General features: G+C 38.9%; 1 protein-coding gene across 4 annotated transcripts in view; it reads left to right on the forward strand.

The window, feature by feature from the left end:
* PTPN9 (protein tyrosine phosphatase non-receptor type 9) overlaps positions 1 to 27,776 on the forward strand; it is a 93,016-nt gene that overhangs the window by 35,736 nt on the left and 29,504 nt on the right. For 2 of the 4 annotated variants that reach the window (XM_045586627.1, XM_036455183.2), the window contains 5 exons: positions 1,578 to 1,667; positions 7,616 to 7,740; positions 13,096 to 13,201; positions 22,000 to 22,110; positions 25,985 to 26,313. In XM_045586627.1, coding sequence (XP_045442583.1) covers positions 1,578 to 1,667; positions 7,616 to 7,740; positions 13,096 to 13,201; positions 22,000 to 22,110; positions 25,985 to 26,313 — 761 coding nt within the window. The remainder of the gene's footprint in view (positions 1 to 1,577; positions 1,668 to 7,615; positions 7,741 to 13,095; positions 13,202 to 21,999; positions 22,111 to 25,984; positions 26,314 to 27,776) is intronic. The other 2 variants (XM_045586623.1, XM_045586619.1) reach the window with 2 other exon arrangements.

A 27,776-nucleotide genomic window follows, 5' to 3' on the forward strand; every position in this document is an offset into this window, starting at 1 on the left:
TTCATTACCTTTAGTCTTCATGCCATTCCCTTCTGGCCTGTAGTTTCTGATGAGAAATCAGGTGTTAGCCTTATGAGAGCTCCTTTATAGGTAACAATTTGCTTTTTTCTTGCTGCCTTTAAGTTTTTTCTTTGCCTTTAACTTTTTGCATTTTAATTAGGATGTGTCTGGTCATGGAACTGTTTCAGTTCTTCCTTGAGACTATGCCTCCTGAATTTGTGTGACTTTTTCCTTCTGCCATTATTTCTTCAAACATGTTGTCTATTTCTTTCTCCCTTTCTGTCTCTTTTGGCATAGCTATTTAAATATTGTTACATTTCATGTTGCCTCACAGACCCGTGAAGCTGTCCTCCTTTTTTTTTTTTGGTTCTCTGATTGGGTGATTTTTTTCAATCCTGTTTTCTAATTCAGTGATTCGATCCTCTGCTTCCCCTAATCTGCTGTGTATTCCTTCTAATATGTCTTTTATTTTTGCCATTTCACTTTTTGTTTCTGTTGCTATAGTTACTACATCTTTCCTCATGCTATTGTGCATCTTTACCATCATTATTCTGAACTCTATATCAGATAATTTTCTTATCTCCATTTCATTTATATATTTGTCTGGACAATTTTCTTGTTCTTACATTTGGGGGTTGTTTCTTTGTATCTTCATTTTGGCTGCCTGTTTGGGTTTGTGACTATTTATTAGTTCTGCTACACTAACTTCTAGTGCAGGATAGTGTCAAATGCTGTTTCTGATTAATTCAATCATGCAAAGATTCAAATCTTCCAGAGACCTCCACTTCCTACAGGCTGTTAAGATTCTGTCTTGAATAGTCTAAGTAATCATGCACAGGTGTGGTGAGAGTTTTTTCAACAGGGTGGGGCAATTGCTTCTGCCTGGAGGCTGTCATATTCTGTCGCCTATCAGGCCTCTAAATTTCACACCTTGGCGCAAGGTGTTTTCCAATATGTTGGATCAGCTTTCGTCCCCCCAGGCAAAGCTGCCTTTATAGTAGATATCTGTGTGAGAAAGACGATTCAGCCCAGGAAACCAGTGTGCCTGCCTTCTGAGCTTTAACTCCAGAGCCCTTAATCCTGCCTTCCGCCCATACAGCTCCCGTGCACTCTTCCCTCCCTCTTCCAGAATACAAGGTGAATGGCTACACACTAAATTTTGTGCTTTGACCCTTTAAGAGGTTGCCTGCATTTCTAGCCATCTCTTCCTGGCAGACAAAAACCCTTGTCTTCCATTGATTTATTCTGGAAGGTTTTTTGGGTTTTTTTTGTATTGTATTGTAGTTGTAATTCCAGTTTGTTCCTAGGAGTGTGTCCATGCAGCACTAACTTACTCTGCCACCATTTTTAATCTCTTAAAAATTAAAAAAATTATATATATTTTTAGCAAGAGTGGAAGGGAGCTGGAGAGAGAAACATTAATGTGAGATGAGAGTGAAACACTGATAGACTGCCTCCTGCATGATCTTTACTGGGGAACCTTTTGGTGCATGGGACAACTCAAAACCCAACTGAGCTACACTGACTAGGGTGCATAGTATTTTGATATTAATTTATCTTGTGTGCTTTATTTTTAGGAAACAAGAAGGAAGGAAGGCATTGTGAATCTGAAACCTCATGAAGAACCTCTCCGTTCTGAGATTCTTAGTGGAAAATTCACCATCTTAGTGAGTCTTCTTGGACCCCTCTTGTAATGTCTCATTATTTCTTTTTGTAGCTGTTGTCCTCTTTGGACTTTGTTGCTGCATACCTTATCCCGAATCTAGAGAGTTTCTATAGTCAGAAGTAGATGTAAAGCAGTTGTGCAGTGTGGCATAAAATTATCCGAGTAATAATTGAAATGATTGAGAATCAATTGTACTGTAGATTTAGAAAAGTTGTTTTCATTGGTCCATAATAGTCAAGGCCTTTGGAATGTGTATATAATGTGTCAGAGACCAGTTCTATGCTATTGAAAGCAAGCTCTCATTGGAAATTATAGGTCCCTGCTGTGTGCTCCAGTAGCAGGACCAGGCCTCCTGACTAGCCGGAGAGAGAGAGAACTACATAACCAGACATCTGGAGAAGAGAGACTTGGGCAGACAAAGGAACAGCCCACATATGAAAGGAAATCAGACATCACCAGAAAAGGAAGTAAACAAAATGGAGCCAAGCAACCTGTCAGAGAAAGAATTCAGAGAAATGGTCATAAGTTGGATGAAAAAAAAATGGAAGACAAATTCGACAATATGAGTGAGAACCAAGAAGAAATGAAAAATGACATCGCTGCTGTAAAGAAAATAGAAAGCTTCAGGAGTAAACTAGAAGAAACTGAGGACTGCATCAGTGTATGAGTAGAAGACAAGGTGGGGAAAAATACCCTAGTAGAGCAGCTTCTAGAAAAAAAATTAAAAAGCAGAAGATCCTCAGGGAACTTTGGGAAAACATAAAACAACATCCGCATAATAGGGGTTACAGAAGGAGAGGAAACTGAGCAAGGAATAGAAAACCTGTTTGAAAAAATAATGACAGAAAACTTTCCTGATATAGGGAAACAACAACAATAACAACACAAATCCAAGAAGCTCACAGAATCTCAAGCAAAATGAACCCCAACGGATTGGATAAAAAAACAAGACCCATATATCTGCTATCTACAAGAAATCCACCTCAGAAAAAAAGATACACACAGACTGAGGGTGAAGGGATGGAAAATGGTTTTTCAGGCCAACAGAAATGAAAAAAAAGCTGGGGTAGCAATAATAATACTTATATCTGACAAATTACCGTATTTTTTGGATCATAAGCAATAATACTTATATCTGACAAATTACCGTATTTTTCGGACCATAAGACGCTCCGGACCATAAGACGCACCAGTTTTTAGAGAAGGGAAATGAAGAAAAAAAGATTCTGAAACAAATAGTGTCCTAAAATATTTTATGTGCATTAAAACCCAACATCACAGTCATAAACACATGTAATCAACCCTGTAAAGTAAACAGCAGCATTTAGAACCATTTTAGAGCCGGGCAAGCACACAGAGACCACACAGAGTGGGGCAAGTAAAAAAACTTTTTTTTTAAAGTATATGTGTAGGCTATATTTGGACCATAAGACGCAGGGACTTTTTCCCCCCACTTCTGGGGTGGAAAAAGTGCGTCTTATGGTCCGAAAAATACGGTAGATTTCAAAGTGAAGGACATAACCAGAAATAAGGAAGGCCACTTCATAATACTAAAGGAAGCAATCCAACAAGAAGAAATAATTCTGGTAAACATATACACACCCAATACAGGAACACCCAAATACATTAAAAAAAAACCTGGAGGATATCAAGGGAGACACTGTCGGCAATGCAATCATAGTAGGAGACTTTAATATCCCACTATCATCATTGGACAAATCTTCTAAACAAAAAATCAGCAAAGAAACATTAATCCTAAATGACTCACTAGACCAGATGGAATTAAGTGACATCTTTAGAACATTTCACCCCAAAGCCACAGGATGTACATTCCTCTCAAGTGCACATGGGTCATTTCAAAGATAGACCATATGTTGAGTCATAGGCAAAGTCTCTTCAAATTCAAGAAGACAGAAATCATATCAAGCATCTTCTCGGATCACAGTGGCATAAAACTGGAAATCAACTACAATAAAAACAATCCAAAGAAATCAAACACATGGAGACTAAACAGCATGCTATTAAACAATGCCTGGGTTACCAAAGAGATCAAGGAAGAAATAAAAATCATTATGGCAACAAACGACAATGAAAACACAATTCAAAATCTATGGGACACAGCAAAAGCAGTCTTGAGAGGGAAGTTCATAGTTCTATAAGCCTACTGTAAAAAACAAGAAACAATGGTAATAAGTTACCTGACTCTACAACTCAAAGAGTTAGAAAGAGAACAAGAAAAGCTCAGTGTAAGCAGAAGGAAGGAAATAATAAAGATCAGAGCAGAGATAAACAACATAGATACCAAACAAATCATACAAAAGATCAACAAAATCAAGAGCTGGTTCTTGAGAGAATAAACAAGATTAATGAACCTCTAACCAGGGTCATCAAGAAGCAAAGAGACCCATTCTTCCTGGCAGTTAGTGCTGAGAGTGCGGAGTGTGTGCTCCGGGCTCGGAACACACATTTATTATTAAAAAATAATAATAATAAATCTAAGATAACCTTTTAAAAAACACACACAAAAATTTACAAAAAGTTTGCGTCTCCAGCTGAAGCCGGTTTGGCTCAGTGGTAGAGCGTCTGTCTGTGGACTGAAAGGTCCCAGGTTCAATTCCGGTCAAGGGCATGTACCTTGGTTGTGGGCACATCCCTGGTAGGGAGTGTGCAAGAGGCAGCTGGTCAATGTTTCTCTGTCATCGACGTTTCCAGCTCTCTATCTCTCTCCCTTTCTCTCTGTTAAAAATCAATAAAAAAAAAAAAAAAAAAAAAAAAAAAAAAAAAAAAAAGTTTGCGTCTCCCCCCGCTGGAGACTTTTTTTCCTCTTCCTTTTTATGAAATAGCTCAGTGAATCCAAAATCGGTTTGGCTCAGTGGATAGAGCGTCAGCTTGTGGACTGAATGGCCCCAGGTTCGATTCCAGTCAAGGTTATGGGCACATACCCAGTAGGAGGTGTGCAAGAGGCAGCTGATCAATGTTTCGAACTCTTTATCCCTCTTCCTCTCTTTAAAAAATCAATAAGATATATATATATATATATATATATATATATATATATATATATATATATAAACCCGGTGAATCTACAGGCAGCAAAATCTCAGACATATGCCAAAAGAACTTCCAACATTTACAGGCAACTTATACAACTTAATAAAAGAAAGATAAATGTTCCAATAAAAAATGGGCAACGGACCTAAATATTGGGTCTAGTAATAATTAATGTCGTTTTTAAACATTCGTTTAAAATCTTGCTTGGCTTTGACTTGTATTGACATAACCTTCAAACACGTGGTATCTACAGAACGTGTGAAGTGCAATTAACAAGTTTTGCTTGAAAAAGTTTGTGTTGTTTGTGTTTGGTTTGGTTTTTGTTGCAAAACTGGGGCTAAGAAGATGGCGGATGAAGAGCATATTCGGCACTGCATGCTTTACGAGTTCCAATTAGGAAGAAAAGCAAGTGAGGCTGCAAAAAACATCTGTAGTGCTCTTGGTCAAGATGCAGTTAGCGCCAGAAAATGCCAGCATTGGTTTGAGAAATTTCGCGAGGGAAATTTTTCGTTAGATGACAAGAGTGGTCGAGGCCGTGTGTCCAATTTTGATCAAGAAGCTCTTCAAGCTCTTTCGGTGCAAAATCCTCAAATTACCCAACAAGAGCTTGCGACAACTTTAAATTGTTCACAAAAAACAATTTCCAATCAATTGCGTGCACTTGGCAAAGTCCAAAAGTTTGGAAAATGGGTTCCTCATGAGTTGACTGAAAACAACCGTAATCAAAGAGTCACAATTTGCAGTTCGCTCCTCTCTCGTCAAAACCCTTTGCCGTTTTTAGAGCAAATTGTTACCGAAGATGAACAATGGGTGCTGTATGTTAATTTGAAAAGGCGGCCTCAATGGTTGGACAAAAATGAGGCTCCGCAGCCCATGCCAAAACCTGACTTGCATGCGAAAAAAGTGATGATGTGTGTTTGGTGGAATTTTAAAGGAATTCTTCATTATGAACTTTTACCATCTAACCAAACCATTACAAGTGCAGTGTATAGTGCCCAATTGGAAAGGTTAGCCCAAGCTTTAAGAGCAAAAGAACCCGCGCTGATTAATCGGAAGGGCGTAATTCTTCACCACGATAATGCACGACCGCATACTGCAAGAATCACTGCTGAAAAACTGCACCAGTTGGAATGGGAAGTTCTCCCTCAACCTGCATATTCTCCTGATATTGCCCCTTCCGATTACCATTGTTTCGTTCTTTGCAAAACTTTCTTCTTGGAAAAAAATTTAATAATGAAGAATGCCTCAAAAATGCATTGACCGAATTTTTTGCATCAAAATCACAAGAATTTTACAACAGAGGGATTAAAATGCTTCCTGAGCGTTGGGCACAAGTAGTAGAAAACAACAGCAACTATATTGTTGATTAAATTTTGTTGTATTGTTTAAATTCGATTTAAAAAAGTATATTAGAAAACGACATTAATTATTACTAGACCTAATAGAATCTTTTCGAAAGAAGACAAGGAAGGTCAAGAGACAGGTGAAAACATGCTCAAAGTCACTAATTATTCAAGAGATGCAAATAAAAATGACAATGCGGTACCATCTCACATCTGTCAGAATGGCTATCATCAACAAATCAACAAACAAGTGTTGACGAGGATGTGGAGAAAAAGGAACCCTCGTGCACTGCTGGTGGGAATGCAGACTGGTGCAGCGACTGTGGAGAACAGTATGGAGTTACCTCAAAAAACTAAAAATGGGTCAAAACTGGTTTGGCTCACTGGTAGAGCGTTGGTCTGCGGACTGAAAGATCCCAGGTTCAATTCCGATCTGGGTCATATACATTGGTTGCGGGCACATCCCCGGTGAGGGTTGTGCAGGAGGCAGCTGGTCAATGTTTCTTTCTTGTCGACGTTTCTAGTTCTCTATCTCTCTACCTTCCTCTCTGTAAAACATAAATAAAATATATAAAACAAAACAAAACAAACCTAAAAATGGAACTCCCATTCGACCTAGTAATCCTACTTTAGGAATATATCCCAAGAAACTAGAAACACCAATCAGAAAGGATATATGCACCCCTATGTTCCTAGCAGCACAATTTACAATAGCTATAATTTGGAAACAGCCTAGGTGCCTGTCTGCAGATGATTGGATCAGAAAACCATGGTACATCTACACAATGGAATACTATGCTGCCATAAAAAGAAGGAATTCTTACCATTTGCAGCAAGCTGAATGGAACTGTAGAGCATTATGCTAAGTGAAATAAGCCAGTTAAAGAAAAATGCATGATCTCACTCATTTGTGCATAATAAAGAACATTATAAACTGATGAACCAAAAAATAGATACAGAGACCGTAAAGCATCAAGCAATCTGTCAAATTACAGCAGGAAGGTTAGGGAGAGGTGGGGGAAATAAGAGATCAACCGAAGGACTTGTATGCATGCACATAAGCATAACCAACGGTCGCAAACATGGGGGAGTAAGGGTATGTATGGAGTGGGGGGCAATGGTAAGATATGTACACATATAATGCCTTAATTTAAAAAAATCGAAAGAAAAAAAGAAATTTTAGCCTCACAGGTAAGTAATAATGGGTGGATTTTATAGTTTTCATCTGCTGTTTCTTTTGGCATCCTGCCTGGGAAATTAGCTAATCAGCCAGTGTAGACCATATTTTAATTTCTGCAATTGAAGATTTAAGATAATGTGTTTTTCTCTATTACTGAAATATATTTTGGGGTGGGAGCTTGCTGAGAATCAGTCATGGGATGATATAAACTTTCTTCCCTTCCCTTTCTTAAGCAATTAATGCAAGTCAGAGAAATATTGCTACTATCTGTTACCTTCAAATCAGAAACCTGTGTTTAGGATATACTAAGAATCTTCAGAGGTTATTGGAATTTCCTATTTGATTTCTAAATGTCTTTTGTTTTATTCGCACTAGGATGTTCGGGACCCAACAGGAGCCTCCATTGCCCTCTTCACTGCCAGATTGCATCATCCACACAAATCAGTGCAACATGTGGTACTTCAGGCTCTGTTTTACTTGTTAGACAGAGCTGTAGATAGGTGAGATTATCTTTTAGGTGGTCAACATTCAGATGGGAAAGTGATGGTTCTTGATTTGATAAAACTTAGCAGTGCTTTCCATATGTTTCTCAGGTATGTCCTGAGCAGTGAGTGCTATGTATGGTAAATGTCCCATATCCTTAAAGGCTTGGCATGTTTCCAGGTACTATCAAGCTGGTGGCTTTTTTTGTATCTTTACCTGCTGTCTCTTTTCAGAATAACAGAAACTGAGGAAGCAAATTAAATAGCAATTTAAAAATATTTCTTTTATTCTTTTGAAAACACCTTTATTCTACTTGGTTGTTGAAGGGTAATTGGCTGCAGTGGTATTGTGTAGTCTGGGCAGTGATTCCAAGGTCTCCTTGCTGTGTCTCGGATAACAACCCCCCACCCCCTGCTGGGGCTCCTTCTTGTGCTGCTGGGCCACCTCTCTGAACCCCTCAGACCAGCTTCTGCTGTCCCTTAGAAAAAGTTTAAAAGTTTTTATTTAAAAAAAAAAAGATTTCAGAGAGGAAGGGAAAGAGAGAGAGAGAAACATCAATTTGTTGTTTCACTTATCTGTGCATTCATTAGTTGCTTCTTGTATATGACCTGACCAGGGGTCAAACCTGCAACCTTGACATATCAGGATAACACACTAACCAACTGGGTTACCTGATAAGGGCCTATGCTGGTTCTTTTTGTTTACTCTTCCCTGATTGTTGACTTTTCAAATCCCTCTGGGGTCTCAGTTTCTTTCTAAAATAGGAATAATGGCATTTAGCTCAGAGGATTTTGACAAGCAGGAGTGAAGAGTCCAAAAGTATCAAGTTAAGTAAAATCTTGGTTATCAATAGATACATTAAAAAAAGCACACCAAAAAACAGTTCAAGTTATATCTCTCCCTCTCTAAGGTAAATAATATTATTAATATTCTATAGAAAAGGAAACTGAAGTCCCAAGAGGTTATATGACTCTTTTACAGTTGTCACATATTGGTCCAAGCAGTTCTAAGATCCTGAATTTTTTTTTCTCTTGGCTAGAGCATTTGTTCCCTACTATGTTGTTTTTCTGCCATACTTTTTACCTTCATGCTTGCCTTTACAGGTTATTCTTGCTCTGGATGTTATGGGCTTATCCTCTGGGTTAGGAGTGATATATTTAGTACTGACACAGTAAGAGAGCTGTGCACAACTTTAGTCATACTGTGGATTTAAGGGATGGGAATAGCCAAAGGATTGTTTCAGTTGAAGCTCTCTATCTAATTTACTTGTTTCTGCCTTGTTAATGTTATTTTCATAGTATTTAGCTTCTGCTTTTGTTGCTTAACGGGAGATAGATCTAAACTACACACAGTATTTTTCTGAAATTTGGAGAGGTTACTAAGGAGAGAGGTCCAATGGTGTTAAGGGCCCAGTACTGCACAATCCAAAGTGTGGAGTGTCTCAGTTTTTTTTTTTTGTGATTGGTTTTCAGGCATGATTTCCAGAATATAAGTTCCTTTGAAATTCTACTTTAACTCAGGGGAATGAATGAAAGACCCTTTTGCCAGAAAATTCAGTATTGTCCTTCCTCCTGGGGCAGCTTAGAGCGTCAGAGCTCTCGTATAGGCCTGGCAGTAATCAAAGCTTGCTCTTTTGTGTGAGTATTTGATCCCACAGGAGCACCACGGATAGGTAAAATCATAACATTTTTTGTGATGTTCATTTCTTTTTTAAAAGCCCCTAGTGACTCCTCATTATTCAGAGGGTGCATAAGAGTTAAAATGTCACTCTTTTCTCCAAGGAAAATCTTCTCTACAGTGAGAAGAAATTCTTGTTTTCCCATGTTACCTTGAACCAGGATGGAAGAGGAGGAAAGCTTTCCTCTTCATTATGTTATGCCCTCTTTTCAGGTCCAACCACTATGACTGGCCCTGTTACCACTCCAACTTGTCACAAATAAAATTCTTCTTATTCTGACTTTAACAGCAGTTATTACTAATACTGATCATTTTGTGTTTAATTATGCATGGCTTTATGATGTTATTTATTTTATATTATTTTTTTAATCTATTACTGGATTGTAAGCTCCATAAGGGTAGAGTACCTTATTTTTTAACATTACATAAGGGAAAATTTCCAAATCTTCCTAGGTGGAGAAGAAATGCTACCATAAATTTCCACATGCCCATCATTCATGGTCTTCAAAGTGATCTGTAACTAATCTTCTTTCATTGATAGTTCCTCACCTACCCCTCCCCTCGATTATTTTGAAGCATGTGAAGAACTATGTTTTAAACTTCTTGGTGTTACTAGTAGCATACAGCTCAGGAATCAAATTCAGGAGGAAAGCAATTATTCTTAGTAAGGAATTAGCTGTTATTATAAACCTCATATTTTATACCCAGAAAAGTGAAAATACTATCCCATTTTTATTTATTTCAATGCGCCTTCAAAGGATGAACAGTTTTTGGAAATATAGAACCTGCATCGTTTTGAAGATTGCTTTTTAAAAATTAAATTCTGGTCCTAGCCAGTTTGACTCAGTGTGTGGATAGAGCTTTGGCCTGGGGACCAAATGGATTCAGGGCACGTACCTTGGTTGCATGCTCCTCCCCTGCCTGGGCCCTGGCCAATGCTCTAGTGATATTTCTGTCTGTCTTTCCCTCTCTCTTCTACTCACTTTAAAAATCAATGGAGAAAAAAAAATCATTGGGAAAAATATCCTCAGGTAACGATTAAAATATATATATATGTGTGTGTGTGTGTGTGTGTGTGTGTGTGTATGTGTATATATATATATATCAATATATATATTGCCCTAGCCAGTTTGGCTCCATGTTTAGAGCTTTGGCCTGTGGACTGAAGGGTCTTGGGTTCGATTCTAGTCAAGGGCACATGCCCAGGTTGCAGGCTCGATCCCCAGTGGGAGGAGGGCATGTAGGAGGCAGCCAATCAATGATTCTCTCTCATTGATGTTTCTATCTCTCCCTCTCCCATCCTCTTTGAAATAAATTAAAGAATATTTTTAAAAAATTAAATTCTGTTTCCTCTGGCCCTATCTTCTCTCTTTTCAGTCTCCTGCTTCGAACTAGAGCTGTGAGGGAAAATCTATAATTCTTTGAATTTGATCTTTGATGAGCTTGTGAAGAAATGAAAAATCTCTAGACTTAGTAATTGTGCAATTCAATTAATAGCATCTTTGCTCTTGATGAGCCATAATCTCTCTGGGGTTGTGAAAAGAGTCAAGATTTAGTATATTAAGGGCTATTTGAAGGGGTGCTAGAGAAACTTGGGTGTACTTCACAATTAGAGATTTTTTAAATACTACTTTAAATTGGTGAATTAGTGCTTCTCTCTTAGATTTTCTTGAAAGGATAGAGGTATAGAGGCTTCCAGGAGGTCATACAAAAAAATTAATGTACAAAATAACATGAGAACCTGATATCAGGATTGTATTTTGAGCAAAAATTTGTTCTCAATTTTAAATAAATGTGAAAACTCTTGTAATCATCTGTGAATAGTCCAATCAAATAATGATTTATTCTGTGTATAGAATAAAATAAGTAAAGATCTGGCTTGGTAGAAGAGGCAACTTTGAAAAGTACTTAAGCATTAAGGCTGCCTGAGGACTACTTTTCATATCTTAAGTGTGCCCAACTTCAATCTGGGAACTGGCTCACCACCTTTCAGTTTACCTTTTTTTGTGTAAGAAAGCATTTCTTGGGTAAATTACAGATTTTTTAGAGAGAGTAGAAGGGACGGGGAGAGAGAGAAACATCGATGTGAGAGAGACACATTGATTGGTTGTCTCCTGCACGTGCCCTGACCTGCAACCAAGGTATGTACCCTTGGCAGGGAAGCTCTGTCCATTGAGCCAAACAATTTACTTTTGAGAATGTTTTCCAAAGACCATCTATGGGTCCTCTTCCTACAAGTCAAAATATACAAATTCACAATCATTAAACTTAGAGGTTTTTATTTTGTTTTTTAGTTTTTCACAATTATAATGTATTTTCTTAGTGATAGCTTCCAGTCCACTGGATTACAATTCAGTGACCAATCATTATGGGCCCGTGTTGCAAGGACTGTGCTAGCGACTGTTGGAGATAATGAGTGAATAAAACACATTTCCACTCTAGGAGAGAATCAGATAACTATACAAAGTTGGCATAGTTTAAGAGCTGTAATAAAGATCCACAGAAGATTTGTGAGGCTTCAAGAAGGCGAAGTATGCCAGTACATTTGATTATAGTTATCAGGGAGATAGATCTTCATGGAAGAAGAAACTTTTGAGCTGAACATGGAATGTTATAGAATTTGGATAGGCAGATTCAGAGACATACAAGAAAACAGTTTAAATTTCAATAACCTAGATGCTCTGGAACATTCTCAACTTAGGAGCTTTGTACTTGTTAAATTTGGACAAATATGCATCAGTAAGTATAATTCCAATTCCAATATGTGAGGCTTTTCCCCACACTATCAAGCATTTCTTTCACACCAGCTCAGGGTTCCACAGTTTGCCTCAGTTCTGACACTGTCTACCTGGGATTAGGCACAGTTCACACAGGTTAATTAAGGATTTTCAGTCCTAAACACTGTCTCCTTCTACCCCCTTCAGATAACAGTGGCAAGTCCAGGTTGTCACTTCTGCTTCTGACCAATATAAACTGTGTAGATCAGAGGTTTCAACCACCTATTTCTTGAATTTGATGAATTTGCTAGAATGGCTCACAGAACTCAGAGCAATATTTTACTCACTGGATTACCGATTTGTGATAAAAGGATATAACCCAAGAACAGCCAGATGGAAGGGATGCATAGAGCAAGATACGAGGAAGTAGCGTGGAGTTTCCATACCCTCTCTGAGAGCCATTCTCCCAGTACCTCTCCACATGTTCATCAACTTGGAATCTCTTTGAACCCCATCCTTCTGAATTTCTATGGAGGCCTCATTACTAGGTGTAATAGAATAAATCATTATCCATTGGTGATTGAACTCAGTCTCTACCCCTTCCCTCACTCTTCCTTCCCAGTGTTTGGTTTCCTGGCAACCAGCATCCATCCTTGGTAACTTGGTGACATTCCAGCAGTTGCCTCAATAACAACAGACACCGTTATTGAGCTCTTCACTTAGGAAATTCCAAGAGTTTTCAGAATTATTCCAGGAGCAGGGTCAAAGACCAAATACTATATATAGTTCTTAATACAAATCACAACAAAATAAGCATAGCAGATACCGAAGGTAAATCATCTTCTTGTAAGGCTAGTGTTAAAGGAGGCTGTTATTTTGGTCTCAAATATGTTCCATACTTTTGTTTTTGCCCCAGGCTTTCAATCTGCCTCATTCATCTGATTACTTAAATGTTTTTGTTCAATGATTGCTTTACAGCTTTGAAACACAGAGAAATGGACTGGTGTTTATCTATGACATGTGTGGTTCTAATTATACCAACTTTGAGCTGGATCTTGGCAAGAAAGTCCTAAACCTGCTGAAGGTAAGGCCCTCTTAACTCCCATAATGATTAGGATATTTTTCTTTTCTATTCTTTGAATTTAGAAATGATGTAAATTTTAGACATTGTGTTCCACTTAAAGGTCATCTATAAAAGATGACTGATTACTGCTTCCTCAGAACAAGAAATGGTCTTAAAAGTAAAATGGGAAGAATTTAAATAAAAAATGCACAAGAACATTCTGAATCATAAAGGTGTGGCATGTTTCCTTCCTGGAGTTTTATAGAATAAGAATGAATGAAGTGGCCAGTGTCCATGAAAAATGTCATTATTCAGTGACTTTCAGACTTTAACCTAGTCAAAAATATGTGTGTGGGCTTTTTAATTAAATTAAAAAATATATTTTATTGAGTTTTCACATAGAGGAAGAGAGAGAGAGAGAGAGTTAGAAACATCGAAGAGAGAGAAACATTGATCAGCTGCCTCTTGCACAACCCCTACTGGGGATTGTGCCCACAACCAAGGTACATGCCCTTGACCGGAATCAAACCTGGGACTTTGCAGTCTGCAGGCCGATGCTCTATCCACTGAGCCAAATCGGTCTCGGCTAAATTTTTTTTTTTTTAATCTCCACTCAAGGATATGTTTTTATTAATTTTAGAGAGAGAGTAAAGGAGGGCAACAGAGAAATATCAATCAATTGCTTCCCTTTGTACTTGCCCTGACAGAGATTAAATCCACATTCTAGGTATATACCCTGAACAGGAATCAACCCGCAACCTCTTGGTATATGGGTCAACTTTCCAAGCAACTGAGCCACCTGGCAAGGGCCAAAATATGTTTTACATTATGACTTGGTGCATTAAAGTATATGTATAATTACACACATATATATATATATAGAGAGAGAGAGAGAGAGAGAGAGAGTTACATATATAGATAAGGTTCTTAATCTCTTATCACAAACTCCTAGGTCCAGAAGTCTTGAACTTTAAAAGAAAACATGGCTCTAGCTGTTTTGTCTCAGTGTGCTCTGCAGAATGAAGGGTCCCAGGTTAGATTCAGCTCAAGGGCACATGCCCAGACTGCGGGCTTGATCCTCAGTAGGGGGTGCGTAGGAGGCAGCTAATCAATGATTCTCTCTCATCATTGATGTTTCTATCTCTCTATCTCGCTTCCTTCCTTTCTGAAATCAATAAAAATATATATCTTTTTTTTTAATTTTTTAAAAAATATATTTTTATTGATTTTACACAGAGAGGAATTGAGAGGGACAGAGAGCTAGAAACATCGATGAGAGAGAAACATCGACCAGCTGCCTCTTGCACACCCCCCACTGAGATGTGCCCGCAACCAAGGTATGTGCCCTTGACTGGAATCGAACCCGGGACCCTTCAGTCCCCAAACCGACGCTCTATCCATTGAGCCAAACCGGTTTCGGCAAAAAATATATATATATCTTTTTAAAAGAAGATAATATGTATGCCATGCTATAACCAAACATTAATATTTCTACAATGGAATGTATTATAAGGAGTGAAAAAGAATAAAGGCTATGAATAGCCTAGGGTATTTCAGATTAGCTTTTGCTGCCCTGTGATTTAAAAAAATATATATATTTTTTATTGATTTCAGAGAGAAAGAGAGGGAGAGAGGTAGAAACATCAAGGATAAGAATCATTATTGGCTGCCTCCTGCACATTCCTTACTGGGACCGCAACTTAGGTATGTGCCCTGATTGGGAATCAGGCTGTGACCTCCGGGCTCATAAATCGACCCCCTAACCATTGAACAACACTGGCCGAGCTGCCCTGTGAAAAACTTATGAAAAAAATTTAACTATTAAATTAAAGTCCCACTAAGTGACAAACATTCATCTAGGAGTCTATGCACTCTTTGTTCCAGGACCTCACTTGGGAGTACTAAGGAACTAGATTTCTAGAGGTGTTAATTTACTACTCGTGGCCCAGTGCATGAAATTCATGCACATTAAAAGGGGATTAATTAGAGGGAAAATTTTAATATTGCTATTTGCCCTTTCTCTATAATAGAAGTGTCAGAGATAAAAGAAAATTAGTAAAATTTAATATGAAAATCTTCCTCCTGTCAGAGTCTGGGGCGTGCCATGGGACCCAGGGTCAACTCCCTGCCCACCTGTGGCGCCTCAAAATCGCATGAGACCCAGACCCAGCTGGCCCCATCCCTATCAAACCCCACCTGGTAGGGAGCAGTTTCAGGTCCCCTGGCCTGGCGCCAGGTGGGGGGCCACAGCCTCAGGTCCCCAGACCCAGCATCTGGTGGGGTCGCAGCCTCAGGTCCCGTCAAGCCTCGTTGGGTAGGGGCCATGGCCTGAGGTCCCTTTGCTCAGAGCAGGAGGAGCAGCCTGAGGACCCCTGGCCCAACACCTTGAGGTCCGCCATCAAGCCCCGCTGGGTAGGGGGCACGGTCTCAGGTCCCCTGGCCCAGTGCCCGGGTAGAGGGTGTGGCCTGAGGTCCCCCAGCCCAGCTCTGGGGAACAGAATGCGGCCTGAGGTCCCCCATCAAGCCCTGCCGGGTAAGGGGTGCATCCTGAGGTCCCCTGTCAAACCCCTCCAGGTGGGGGCACCGGCTCAGGTCCCCTGCCTTGGCCCAGCGCCATACAGTCTCAGGTCCCTGCTGACTGCTCCTTAAGGCTCATTATGGGAACTTGGCCTCCGCTGTGGGTGCAGCCGTCTTGTGTTATGGAATCTCCCCCCTCTCCACTGTGGGCACTGCCATCTTTATGATGGTGTGATGATCAATTTGCATATCCCCTCTTTTTAAATAAGATTACAGCTTTATAGTATATAGATAGGGTATTATATTGCATGTTGTTTTCTGGGACTTGAAGTTTTCACTCATCATTTTACTGAAATTCCCCTTATGGTATGTAGCTGTGATTTACTTATTTTTATTCATAGTTGAAGGATTGTTATCTTTTAATTCCTTATTCATTGATAACAATATATCAATTTATTAATCTGCTTTTCTACTAATGGCTCCTTGGATTGTTTCCTGATTTTGCTATTAATAGTGCTGCTATGAATACTTTCATACTTTCCTTCTGGTGCATGTGTGCAGGTATATCTCTAGGTCAATGTTTCTCAAATGTTTTTTCATTATTGCCTCACTTAGGAACCTTCCATAGACATCACCCTACCCCTCAAGTTAGTCCTTTTCGAATAAAATTCTAATACCACTGATGTACTGACTGCGTATCACTTTATGCAAAAAAAGGATATGATTTTTTTTGCCTATAATCTACTCTCCTCAAAACTATTTTATCCCCTTGAGGGTGGTATTACCCCTATTGAGAATGTTATGTTCTAGAGCAGTGGTTCTCAACCTTTTTAATGCCACGATCCTTTAATACAGTTCCTTATGTTGTGGTGACACCCAACCATAAAATTATTTTTGTTGCTATTTCATAAGTGTAATTTTGTTACTGTTATGATTCGTAATGTAAATATCTGTAATTTGACGGTCTGTTCAATGCTTTACTGCCTCTGTATCTATTTTTTGGTTCATCAGTTTATAATGTTCTTTATTATGCACAAATGAGTGAGATCATGTGGTATTTTTCTTTGACTGGCTTATTTCACTTAGCATAATGCTCTACAGTTCCATTCAGGTTGCTGCAAATAGTAAGAATTCCTTTTTGATGGCAGCATAGTATTCCATTGTGTAGATGTACCATAGTTTTCTGATCCAGTCATCTGCAGACAGGCACCCAGGCTGTTTCCAAATTGTAGCTATTGTAAATTGTGCTGCTAGGAACATAAGGGTGCATATATCCTTTCTGATTGGTGTTTTCTAGTTTCTCGGGATATATTCCTGAAGTGGGATTACTGGGTCAAATGCGAGTTCCATTTTTAGTTTTTTGAGGAAACTCCACACTGTTCTCCACAGTGGTTGCACCAGTCTGCATCCCCACCAGCAGTGCATGAGGGTTCCTTTTTCTCCACAACCTCGCCAGCACTTGTTTGTTGATTTGTTGATGATAGCCATTCTTACAGATGTGACATGGTACCACATTGTCATTTTTATTTGCATCTCTCGGATAATTAGTGACTTTGAGCATGTTTTCACCTGTCTCTTGACCTTCCTTGTCTTCTTTCGAAAAGATTCTATTTAGGTCCGTTGCCCATTTTTTATTGGAACATTTAGCTTTCTTTTATTAAGTTGTATAAGTTGCCTGTAAGTGTTGGAGATTAAACCTTTATCAGTGATAACATTTGCAAATATGTTCTCCCATACAGTGGGCTTTCTTGTAGTTTTGTTGATGGTTTCTTTTGCTGTGAAATAGCTTTTTATTTTGATTATTTTCTCTTTAGTTTCCATTGCCAGTTGTTTGGTTGATTTGCATATTATGCTTTTATTATTAAAGTTAAACTACTCTGTTTCACCGAAAATAAGACAGTGTCTTATATTAATTTTTTCTCCCAAAGTGGCGCAAGGACTTATTTTCAGGGGATGTCTTATCTTTCCATGCGCTAGGTCTTATTTTCGGAGGATGTCTTATTTTCGGGGAAACAGGGTAGTAACCCTGTACATAAATCTGTGCGTTGTTAGCTCACTGCCACCCTCCAGTAGCTTTCAGCCCCTGCCCTGCCCTCTTGTAGTTCTCCCCTCCCCCATATCTTGCTGCCCTGCCCCCTCCTCTAGCTCTCCACTGCCCACTTGTAGCCAGTAGCTTGCTATTGCCCTCCTGTAACTCCTCCTCCTATAGCTTGCTGCCCTGCCCACTCCGGCAGCTCTCCGCCCCACCCTCCTGCTGATCCGTGATCTGGTCTTTATTCCTTCGGTTGTTACTTGGTCAGTCGTTAGCTTCAAGGCGTATGGACCATTTGCATATTACATCTTTATTATATAGGATAATTAGTAAATTAATTTATAGATGATTGACATCTTTTTTTAAATATATTTTATTGATTTTTTACAGAGATGAAGAGAGAGGGATAGAGAATTAGAAACATCGATGAGAGAAAATCATCGATCAGCTGCCTCTTGCACACCGCCCCCTGGGGATGTGCCCGCAACCAAGGTACATGTCCTTGACGAGAATTGAACGTGGGACCTTTCAGTCTGCAGGCAGACGCTCTCCCACTGAGCCAAACCGGTTTCGGCAACATCTTTTTCTTTTTCTTTAAAATATATTTTTATTGTTCTCAGAGAGGAAGGGAGAGAGATAAACATCAGTGATGAGAACCATTTATCAGCTGCCTCCTGCATGCCCCCCAACGGAGATTGAGCCACAGCCCAGGTAGGTGCCCTGGGAGTCAACCATGACCTCTGATTCATAGATTGATGCTCAACCACTGAGCCATGCCAGCCAGGCAGGATTGACATCTTTGTAGTGTTATCTCTTTCTGCTTTTTTTCCCCTTAATCTTCACCTGAGGATATTTTTCCATTGATTTTTAGAGAGAGTGGAAGAGAGAGGGAAAGTCAGAGAGAAATATTGATGTGAGAGAAACACATCGATGGTTGCTTTCTGCAGGAGCCCTGACCAAGGCCCAGACCCACTGATGAACGTGCCCTTGATGGGAATCAAACCTGGGACCCTTTGGTCCACAGGCCAATGCTCTATTCACTGAACCAAACTGGCTAGGGCCAAAATGCTCTGCTTTTTAAGAAAATACTTTTGTTATGTCTTTCAATAAACTTTTAAAATTACTTATCTTGCATGTTTCTTATGACTTTTATTTCTGGATTTAAAAATATGTACATATATTTATAAAAGCATGGCATGCATCACGGATAAATCATCTTTATTCTAAGACTAGTGGGCTATAAGGAAAGTGAGAGAGACAAATAGACAGGGTATGCGGGTAGTGTGTATGTGCACAAGCGCTGTTATAAATCAGATTTTACCATCATACTTTTAGGCTTATTATCATTTATAGGATGGTTAATTTTTTTCATATTTATCTTTTATACCTTAAAATACCATTGTAGTTAGAAAAAAATTATTGTAGACAATTTTGGACAACCCAGAATTATTTACATTAAGAAAAAATATGACCTTTAATACTATCATGCAGAAATAACCTCCGTTGACAATTTGGTGTACCACTTTCTTCTAGAAGTTTTTCAATATGGTCTTAGTTATGCTCATACAATTTTTCTACACAATAAGTTTCATCAACTTTATTTTATGAACACTTGTATTTGCTAAATAATAATCTTTCCTGTATTTACTATAAATAATTTAACTATTTCTATGTTGTCAAATTAAAACTTTTTTTTTACAATAAATAATTTTTCAACAAACATTTTTATATCCATATTTTTGTATGCACATTAAGTAATTTGCTTGAAATTAATCTCTAGAAGTAGAATTAATGGAACAAGTACTCTAATCATTCTTAATAAGATTGTAAAAAGTAAAAGTAATACAGAGTATCATAGAAAATAAAACATGAAAAGTTAAGACTAACCATGATTTCACTTATTAGATATAAAATCTATAATATTTAGCTTTAGATACAATTTTTTCACTTTTTAAACATATATTTTATTGATTTTTTACAGAGAGGAAGGAAGAGAGAGAGCCAGAAACATTGATGAGAGAGGGTCATCGATCAGTTGCCTCTTGCACTCACCCCACTGGGGACATGCCCCCAACCAAGGTACATGCCTCTGACCGGAATCGAACCCGGGACCCTTCAGTCCTCAGGCAGACGCTCTATCCACTGAGCCAAACTGGTCTCGGCTTATTTACTTTTTTCTATTAATGTATATGTGTGTCATTTTTTAAACAAAATTAATATTATAGTTTTGATCTTGTTTAAGTTTTATTGTGAACATTTTTTAGTTTTAAAGGTTATATAACAATCTTTTAAAAAGATATACCAATTTTTGTTAACCACTACCCATTTTTAGACATATGTTCTTTTCAGTTTTAAAGTATTATTATTATTTTTTTTTTTAATATACTTTATTGATTTTTTACAGAGAGAAAGAGAGAGGGAGAGTTAGAAACATCGATGAGAGAGAATCATTGACCAGCTGCCTCTTGCACACCCACTACTGGAGATGTGCTCGCAATCAAGGCACATGCCCTTGACCAGAATCGAACCTGGGACCTTTAAGTCCGCAGGCCAACCCTCTATCCACTGAGCCAAACCGGTTTTGGCTTAAAGTATTATTTTTAACTATAAAAAAATAAAAGTACAGTAAACGTTTTTATTTATAAATCTTTGTGTTACTCATTATTTTCTTAGAATAGAGTCTCAGAAATGGAATTACCTGATCAAAGTATATATTTACATTTTTAAGGATATGTATAAAACCAAATGCCCTCCAAAAGGTGTTACTGATTTTCCGTCCATCCACGATATATTTGGATGTCAAAAAGTCATTTTGCTGAACTATCTGAGTCTGTAGTTCATTGCTTTGAGGAAGCAGAGGTAATGGCTTCTACTTTCTATTTATCATTTTGTGGAAGTTTAGGTGTTCCTTGAGATTGATTTTTGATCTGGCAGTTAAAGGGGCTTTGGCTATTTATATTTAGGCCCTAAAATAAGTTGTTGCATCTTTTTGTTTGTTTTTAATATTTTTTTAATTTTTTTACAGAGAGGAAAGGGAGGGATAGAGAGCTAGAAACATCAGTGAGAGAGAACATTGATCAGCTGCCTCCTGCACACCTCCTACTGGGAATCGACCAGCTGCCCACAACATGCCCTTGACCAGAATCAAACCTGGGACCTTTCAGTTTGTAGGCCGATGCTCTATCCACTGAGCCAAACCAGTCAGGGCTGTTGCATCTTTTTATTCATTTATCTTTATTGCTGAAAGTATGACAAATGTCCCCTTTGATTTTTTGTTTTAATGTGTTCCCATTGATCTCCTCCACCCCACACCTGCTCTTCCCAGGTCTTCACCCTACCGTTGTCTGTATCCATGGACCATGCATATATGCATGTAAGTTCCTCTGTTAGTTTTTTGCATCTTTGAGGGAAGAGATGAAAGGTGATTTCCTCAAACTTTAATGAAGAGACCTTTGAAGAATTTTGTTCTGGATGCTGTATATTTATAGGAAGTGTTTGCAGACCCCAAAATTAGTAGAACTGAAGAGTAGCCAGAGAGTGATGTGTCAAATTGAGACTCAGTCTTTTGAAAAATAATGGAGAGAAAGTGGTAGCAGATATTTAGCTATGTTTCCTCCTATTTTTGATTCATTGGAAATAATTTCTTCCCAGTTAGATTGCCAATATTAAATGGTCTCTCTGCCTTTGAGAAACTAAGAGAAATTGAGAGCTGTAGAATTAGGGTCATTGCTTTTTTTTTCTTATGCTCTGTGGAGTGTCTCCTTTTCTTTTAGATCTCATTTGCCCTTGAGCCCTCTAGATCATATTTATCAATTAAGTAAATGAATACATAAATAGATGAAGAATTGGGTAAAAAAAATAAGTTGTTATAAATACACAGATACCAGAATAAAAGAAAAATTATGAGACAAATGTGTCTTTCATATTCAGTTTATTTATGATTTATTTTTTCCTTAAAATTTCAATAAGCAGAACTTAAGGATGCACACGTTTGCTGATAAGAAAAGTCAGGATAGTTTTTAATCCACAAAGCTTATGTCTACAAGTATATAACATCAATACTTGTAAAGGTAAATCAGCTTTTAATTTACTTCTTTTAAACCACTTTTTATTCAGCTACTCAAGTGAAAATTGAATTATGCTGTAGATTCTCCTGCTGAGTACGAATGGGTAGAAGAGCAGAAAGCCTGGGCTTGAATAGCCACAGGTTCCATTTGCCTCTCTTGAGTGCTGTGATTGGTATCTTGAAATCCTCATGTGTTTTCCACAGGGGGCATTTCCAGCTCGTTTGAAGAAAGTGCTGATTGTGGGAGCACCCATATGGTTCCGAGTGCCCTATTCCATCATCAGCCTCCTCCTGAAGGACAAAGTCCGGGAGAGGGTAAGGCAAGCTAGCTTTATTTTATTTGGAGGTGGATAGAGATTTTCATCTTTGCTGTTGAAACCAGCCAGTTTTCTACCTTCAAAAAAGTCTTGTCTTTTCTTCTAGAGCACTTTCTGCTTTTGTCAGTGTATTCATGTGTATTCTCTGCTTTATTCTTTTGTTGTTGTTAGTCCTCACCCGATATTGATTTTTAGAGTGGAAAGGAGGGAGAGAGATGGAGAGAGAGAGAAACATCGATGTGAGAGAGATACATTGATTGGTTGCCTCGCTCATGCATCCTGACTCGGGGATCGAGCCTACAACCGAGTTATGTGACCTTGACTGGAATTGAACCCGAGACCCTAGAGTCCATGGGCTTACACTCTATCCACTGAGCCAAACTGGCTGGGGCTCTGCTTTATCCTTTCTTGGCTCAATATAGACTGGCTCTCCCACTGCAGTACAAGTTCCTTGAAGTTAGGAACTGGACACTCTCCCATCATAGCACTTTGCATAAAAATAGTACTGAAGGACTGTGTTCTCTGGGTAACTTAGGGATAGCTACTACCAAAACTTAGCCTATTACTATACAGACCTTTAATATTTAACAATCCTAATATATAAAAAGCCAGGGGCTATCACAACCTAAACGACCAGAAAGATGACCGAATAGCAGGCTGCTGGCGGGAGGAAGCTCTTTCCCTGCCCTGGCCTGGGCGCCACGGCTGTGGGAAGGAGCTCTGGGCCCCCAGCGGGCACAGCAGCACTCGGTCTCACGCAGCCGCGGCATTGCCAGTCTTCAACCTGGACCCTGACAGGAGGGAGGAGGGAGCCCCATTCCTCGCAGAACCAGCTGTTGGATAGCTCGCTGTCAGCAGCCTGCCAGCCAGGAATCCCATTCCCCGGCACTCCAGACCCTCATCTGACACTGGCCTCCCATTTAAATGAATTCAAAGACAGTTTCCCATGATGCCAACATTTGTGATGACTATTAATAAATCATAAGGACTGAGGAGGGGTTTGGGATGGGAATGGGGACAATTATGTGATACCATAATCAATAAATTAAAAAATAAAAATAAAAATAAATCATAAGGACAAACTCTCGACAGAGTAGGAATATTTGTATCTGAACCTGTTTTCACATATGGTCAATTATATGTTGCTTTTTCTTGAGTTTGAAAAGCATGTGTTGTTAAAGTTAAAGTTGTAAATACTTCATCACAAGGGAAATTAGTCAAGCACTCTGAAGGTGTTTTCACTCTTAATGTGGTATACAGGGAGATATTAGAATAAGTTTAATCAATTTATCAATCATTGTTTGTATCAGTGTTGTTTGGTTTTTTAAAAAATATATTTTATTGATTTTTTACAGAGAGGAAGGAAGAGAGATACAGAGTAGAGTTAGAAACATCGATGAGAGAGTCATCAATCAGCTGCCTCTTGCACGCCCCCTACTGGGGATGTGCCCGCAACCAAGTTACATGCCCTTGACCTGAATCGAACCCGGGACCTTTCAGTCCGCAGACCGACACTCTATCCACTGAGCCAAACTGGTCTCGGCTCAGTGTTGTTTTTACATCATGTTTTTGTTGTTTTTATATCATGTCTTTGTTGTCTTATCATGTTGTGATTGTTTATTTATTAATAAATTCATATATTATTTTCATATGCATTTTACTAATTTTCTTTCATCTCTGACTCTTCTATTATAGAGAAAGGGCAAATAGCAATATTAAAATGTTTTCTCTAATTCCCTTTTAATGTGCATGAATTTTGTGCAACTGTATAATATAATTGCATTAGTTGAACTGGAGTTTGACTTTGTTCAACTATAAATGCCATTCAGTCCTTAGACCACCAAGGGGGCAGAGAAGAGTATTTCACTATGTCTCTTTCTACCTAAATTTCTGGCATTTTCTCTTCAGTGCCTGGGCAAATGGTCTATTTACTGAGCCAAACTGACTAAGGTTTGGCATTTTCTTTTAAAACAGCTTGTTGCTTCCTAACTTCAAAAGTGTTATCTAAAATTATCTTAATTCCATTATTCTCTGAGTGTTCCAGGTCTGAAAGATTATGGTGTTACTAATTCACTCATTCCTTCTACCCTTGAAAGAAAGGACATATGAAACATTGACATAATTAGATTTAAGATGAAAAAGTTGTTATGGAATACTAGAGATTTTTGTAGTATAGGATTATGAGGTTATATGAATAGTAATGCAGATCTTTATAGTTGAAGTGACTTGAGTTGGCCAGGAGAAACTGATTTGGTTCTATGGAACTACTTGGGGACCTGATGACTTGGAGTAGGGGAGATCTTTCCTAATATAACTCTTTGAGAAGACTCCTTAGGCAAGTTCTTACAATTTTATATTCAAACATAAATGAGTGTATAAACTCAAAATATATGGAGGACCTTTACAATCCAGGCTCTGGGCCTTGGGAATGAAAACTTGCTCATGACAGTCCTTATGCCGAAACCGGTTTGGCTCAGTGGATAGAGCATTGGCCTGCGGACTGAAAGGTCCCGGGTTCGATTCCGGTCAAGGGCATGTACCTTGGTTGCAGGCATATTCCCAATAGGGGGTGTGCAAGAGGCAGCTGATTGATGATTCTCTCTCATAGATGTTTCTAACTCTTTATCTGTCCCTCTTCCTCTCTGTGAAAAATCAATAAAATAAAAATTAAAAAAAAGACTAACCAACTAGGCTAATATTGTTCTGAATGGCTAGGTGCCAGCAGACAGTAGAATTAGATATTATGCTAATTTCTTCAGCATTTTTCCTGGGCTACCCTTTGTACGGGTGACTTGTGTTACTTTCATAGAAACCTAGCTCTAAGAACATCCATACAAATATTTAAATAAAGTAAATTATAACAGTTGACAAAAATAACCACTACCTATTCATTCTTGGTAGTCAGGAGATGAATTAACTTCAGCAGATATTACTGGGAAGCCTTGTTAATAGCATAAAATAAAGCCTTTGTTCACTATACCTTCCTTTTAGAAGGTGTAAAATAGAGCACCTATTTTCAGGAGTGAATGTGCTATACATTCTGGGAATTTGATATTATATATATTCTCTGGGAAATTCAAAAGATTTCAATCCCAGACAGATGAAGTACTGCCTGTTTTTACAAGTATACTAAGTATTGCAAGTAAATTTCATCCTGTTCTCCAAACCTAATATTACTTTATATCAGTTTTAGGTATATAGCATAGTAGTTAGGCAATCATTTATAAAAACTCTGATGGCACCATACATAATTATTATAATATTATTGACTATATTCCCTGTGCTGTACTTTACATCCTTGAAGCATATTTATTCATTTTTTAAAAATATATTTTATTGATTTTTTTTTTTTTTTTTTTTTTTTTTTTCAGAGAGGAAGAGAGAGGGATAGAGAGCTAGAAACATTGATGAGAGAGAATCATCAATCAGCTGCCTCTTGCACACACCCCCACTGGGGATGTGCCCGCAACCAAGGAACATGCCCTTGACTGGAATTGAACCTGGGACCCCTCAGTCCACAGGCCGACACTCTATCCACTGAGCCAAACTGGTTTTGGCCACATTTATTCTTTTTAAAAAATATATATTTTTATTGATTTCAGAGAGAAAGGGAGAGGGAGAGATAGAAACATCAATGATGGAGAGAATCATTGGTTGGCTACCTCCTGCATGCCACCTGCTGGGGATTGAGCCTGCAACCCAGGTATGTGCTTTTGACCAGAACAAACCTGGAACTCTTCAGTGTGCTGGTCAATGCTCTTATCCACTGAGCCAAACTGACTAAGGCCACATTTGTTCTTTATCTTCATTATTTGTCTCTCCCCCCACACCCTCACATACACATATTCACATGGTTCTTTCTGGCCTTCCAGATTCAGATATTAAAGACATCCGAGGTCACCCAGCACCTGCCCAGAGAGTGCCTTCCAGAAAACCTGGGTGGGTACGTCAAAATGGACCTCGCCACTTGGAATTTCCAATTCCTACCCCAGATGAATGGCCACCCGGACCCCTTCGATGAGATCATCTTGTTCTCCCTCCCTCCTGCTTTAGACTGGGACTCAGTGCATGTTCCAGGTCCTCATGCCATGACCATCCAAGAGCTGATGAATTATGTTAGCACCAGGCAAAAGCGAGGAATATATGAGGAGTATGAAGACATTCGTCGTGAGAACCCTGTTGGCACTTTCCACTGTTCCATGTAAGTAGGAAAAAGGTTTGAGCCAACTAAGATGCTCTGGCATGGGCTGGCAACGGCTCCTTCCACACCTCACGTCCTTAACTGAGATTTCCTGGGTTAGGGAGCATCACTGTCACTTAGATGATGGTTTCTCTCGTCCAGAAAGAGGCATCTCCTGCTTTGGTACTTGTTGCCAATATCCTATGTTCTGAAATTTCTGATGATCTTTGGTAGCAAAGAGGGAACCCTATAATAATGGACACATTTAAAAAATATTTTCCTGAAATGCAGGTATTTTTAGAAGAGAAAAAAAATGTCCTGTCCTCCGAGTGAAATTTGGTCCTTTCATTTAGGCAGTTTCTCTATAGAGTGTTTATTAACATTATTTTTTGAGGGAGGGGTTCAGGTACATTCAAAATAATTCATGGAAGCATTTGAGATATTGCTTCCCAGCAATTGTCAGTTTTACCTCAAATAAATTCTTATACAAATTCTCTGCAGGGTTTTAGACATTCCTTTTTTTCTTAATCCTCACTCGAGGATATATTTTTCCATTGATTTTCAGATGGAATAGAAGGGAGGGGGGACGGAACTGGGAAAAGAGAGAGAGAAAGAGAGAGGGGGGAGGGAGGGAGAGAGGGAGGGAACACAAACGAACGACACATCAGTTGGGTGCCTTCGGCATGCACCCCAACCCGGCTGGGGATTGAACCTGCAACTGAGGTATATGCCCTTGAACTGGAATCAAACCCCTAATCCTCTGGTCCAAGGGCCGACACTCTAACCATTGTGCAACTGGCCAGGGTAGAGACATTCTTTTTTTTTAATATATTTTTATTTTATTTTATTGATTTTTTCAGAGAGGAAGGGAGAGAGATAGATAGCTAGAAACGTCGATGAGAGAGAAACATCGACCAGCTGCCTCTTGCACACCCCTTACCGGGGATATGCCCGCAATCAAAGTACATGCCCTTGACCGGAATCAAACCTGGGACCTTTCAGTCCACAGACCGACGCTCTACCACTGAGCCAAACTGGTTTCGGCAGGGTAGAGACATTCTTAAGTCAAATATATTCTGGCCTCCTGTCAAGAAGGGGAAGGAGGGCTAGGAGTTTAATAATAATTAACTGATGCCGGGACCGGTTTGGCTCAATGGATAGAGCGTCGGCTTGGGGACTGAAGGGTCCAGGGTTCGATTCCAGTCGGGGGCATGTACCTTGGTTGCGGGCATATCCCCAGTAGGGGGTGTGCAAGAGGCAGCTGATTGATGACTCTCTCTCATCGATGTTTCTAACTCTCTATCTTTCTCCCTTCCTCTCTGTACAAAATCAATAAAATATATTTAAAAAAAATAATAATAATAATAATTAACTGAGATCAAGGGAAACAAGTAGCTGAATATATTTCCACATGTGTCTCTCTTCTAATTATGCTCAAAAGGAAAGCTATTTGGAGTTTTCCCTCAGAAAGCAATAGCCACATC

Source organism: Pipistrellus kuhlii, unplaced genomic scaffold (genome assembly GCF_014108245.1).
Source record: "Pipistrellus kuhlii isolate mPipKuh1 unplaced genomic scaffold, mPipKuh1.p scaffold_m20_p_1, whole genome shotgun sequence".
Classification (NCBI taxonomy): Eukaryota; Metazoa; Chordata; class Mammalia; order Chiroptera; family Vespertilionidae; genus Pipistrellus; species Pipistrellus kuhlii.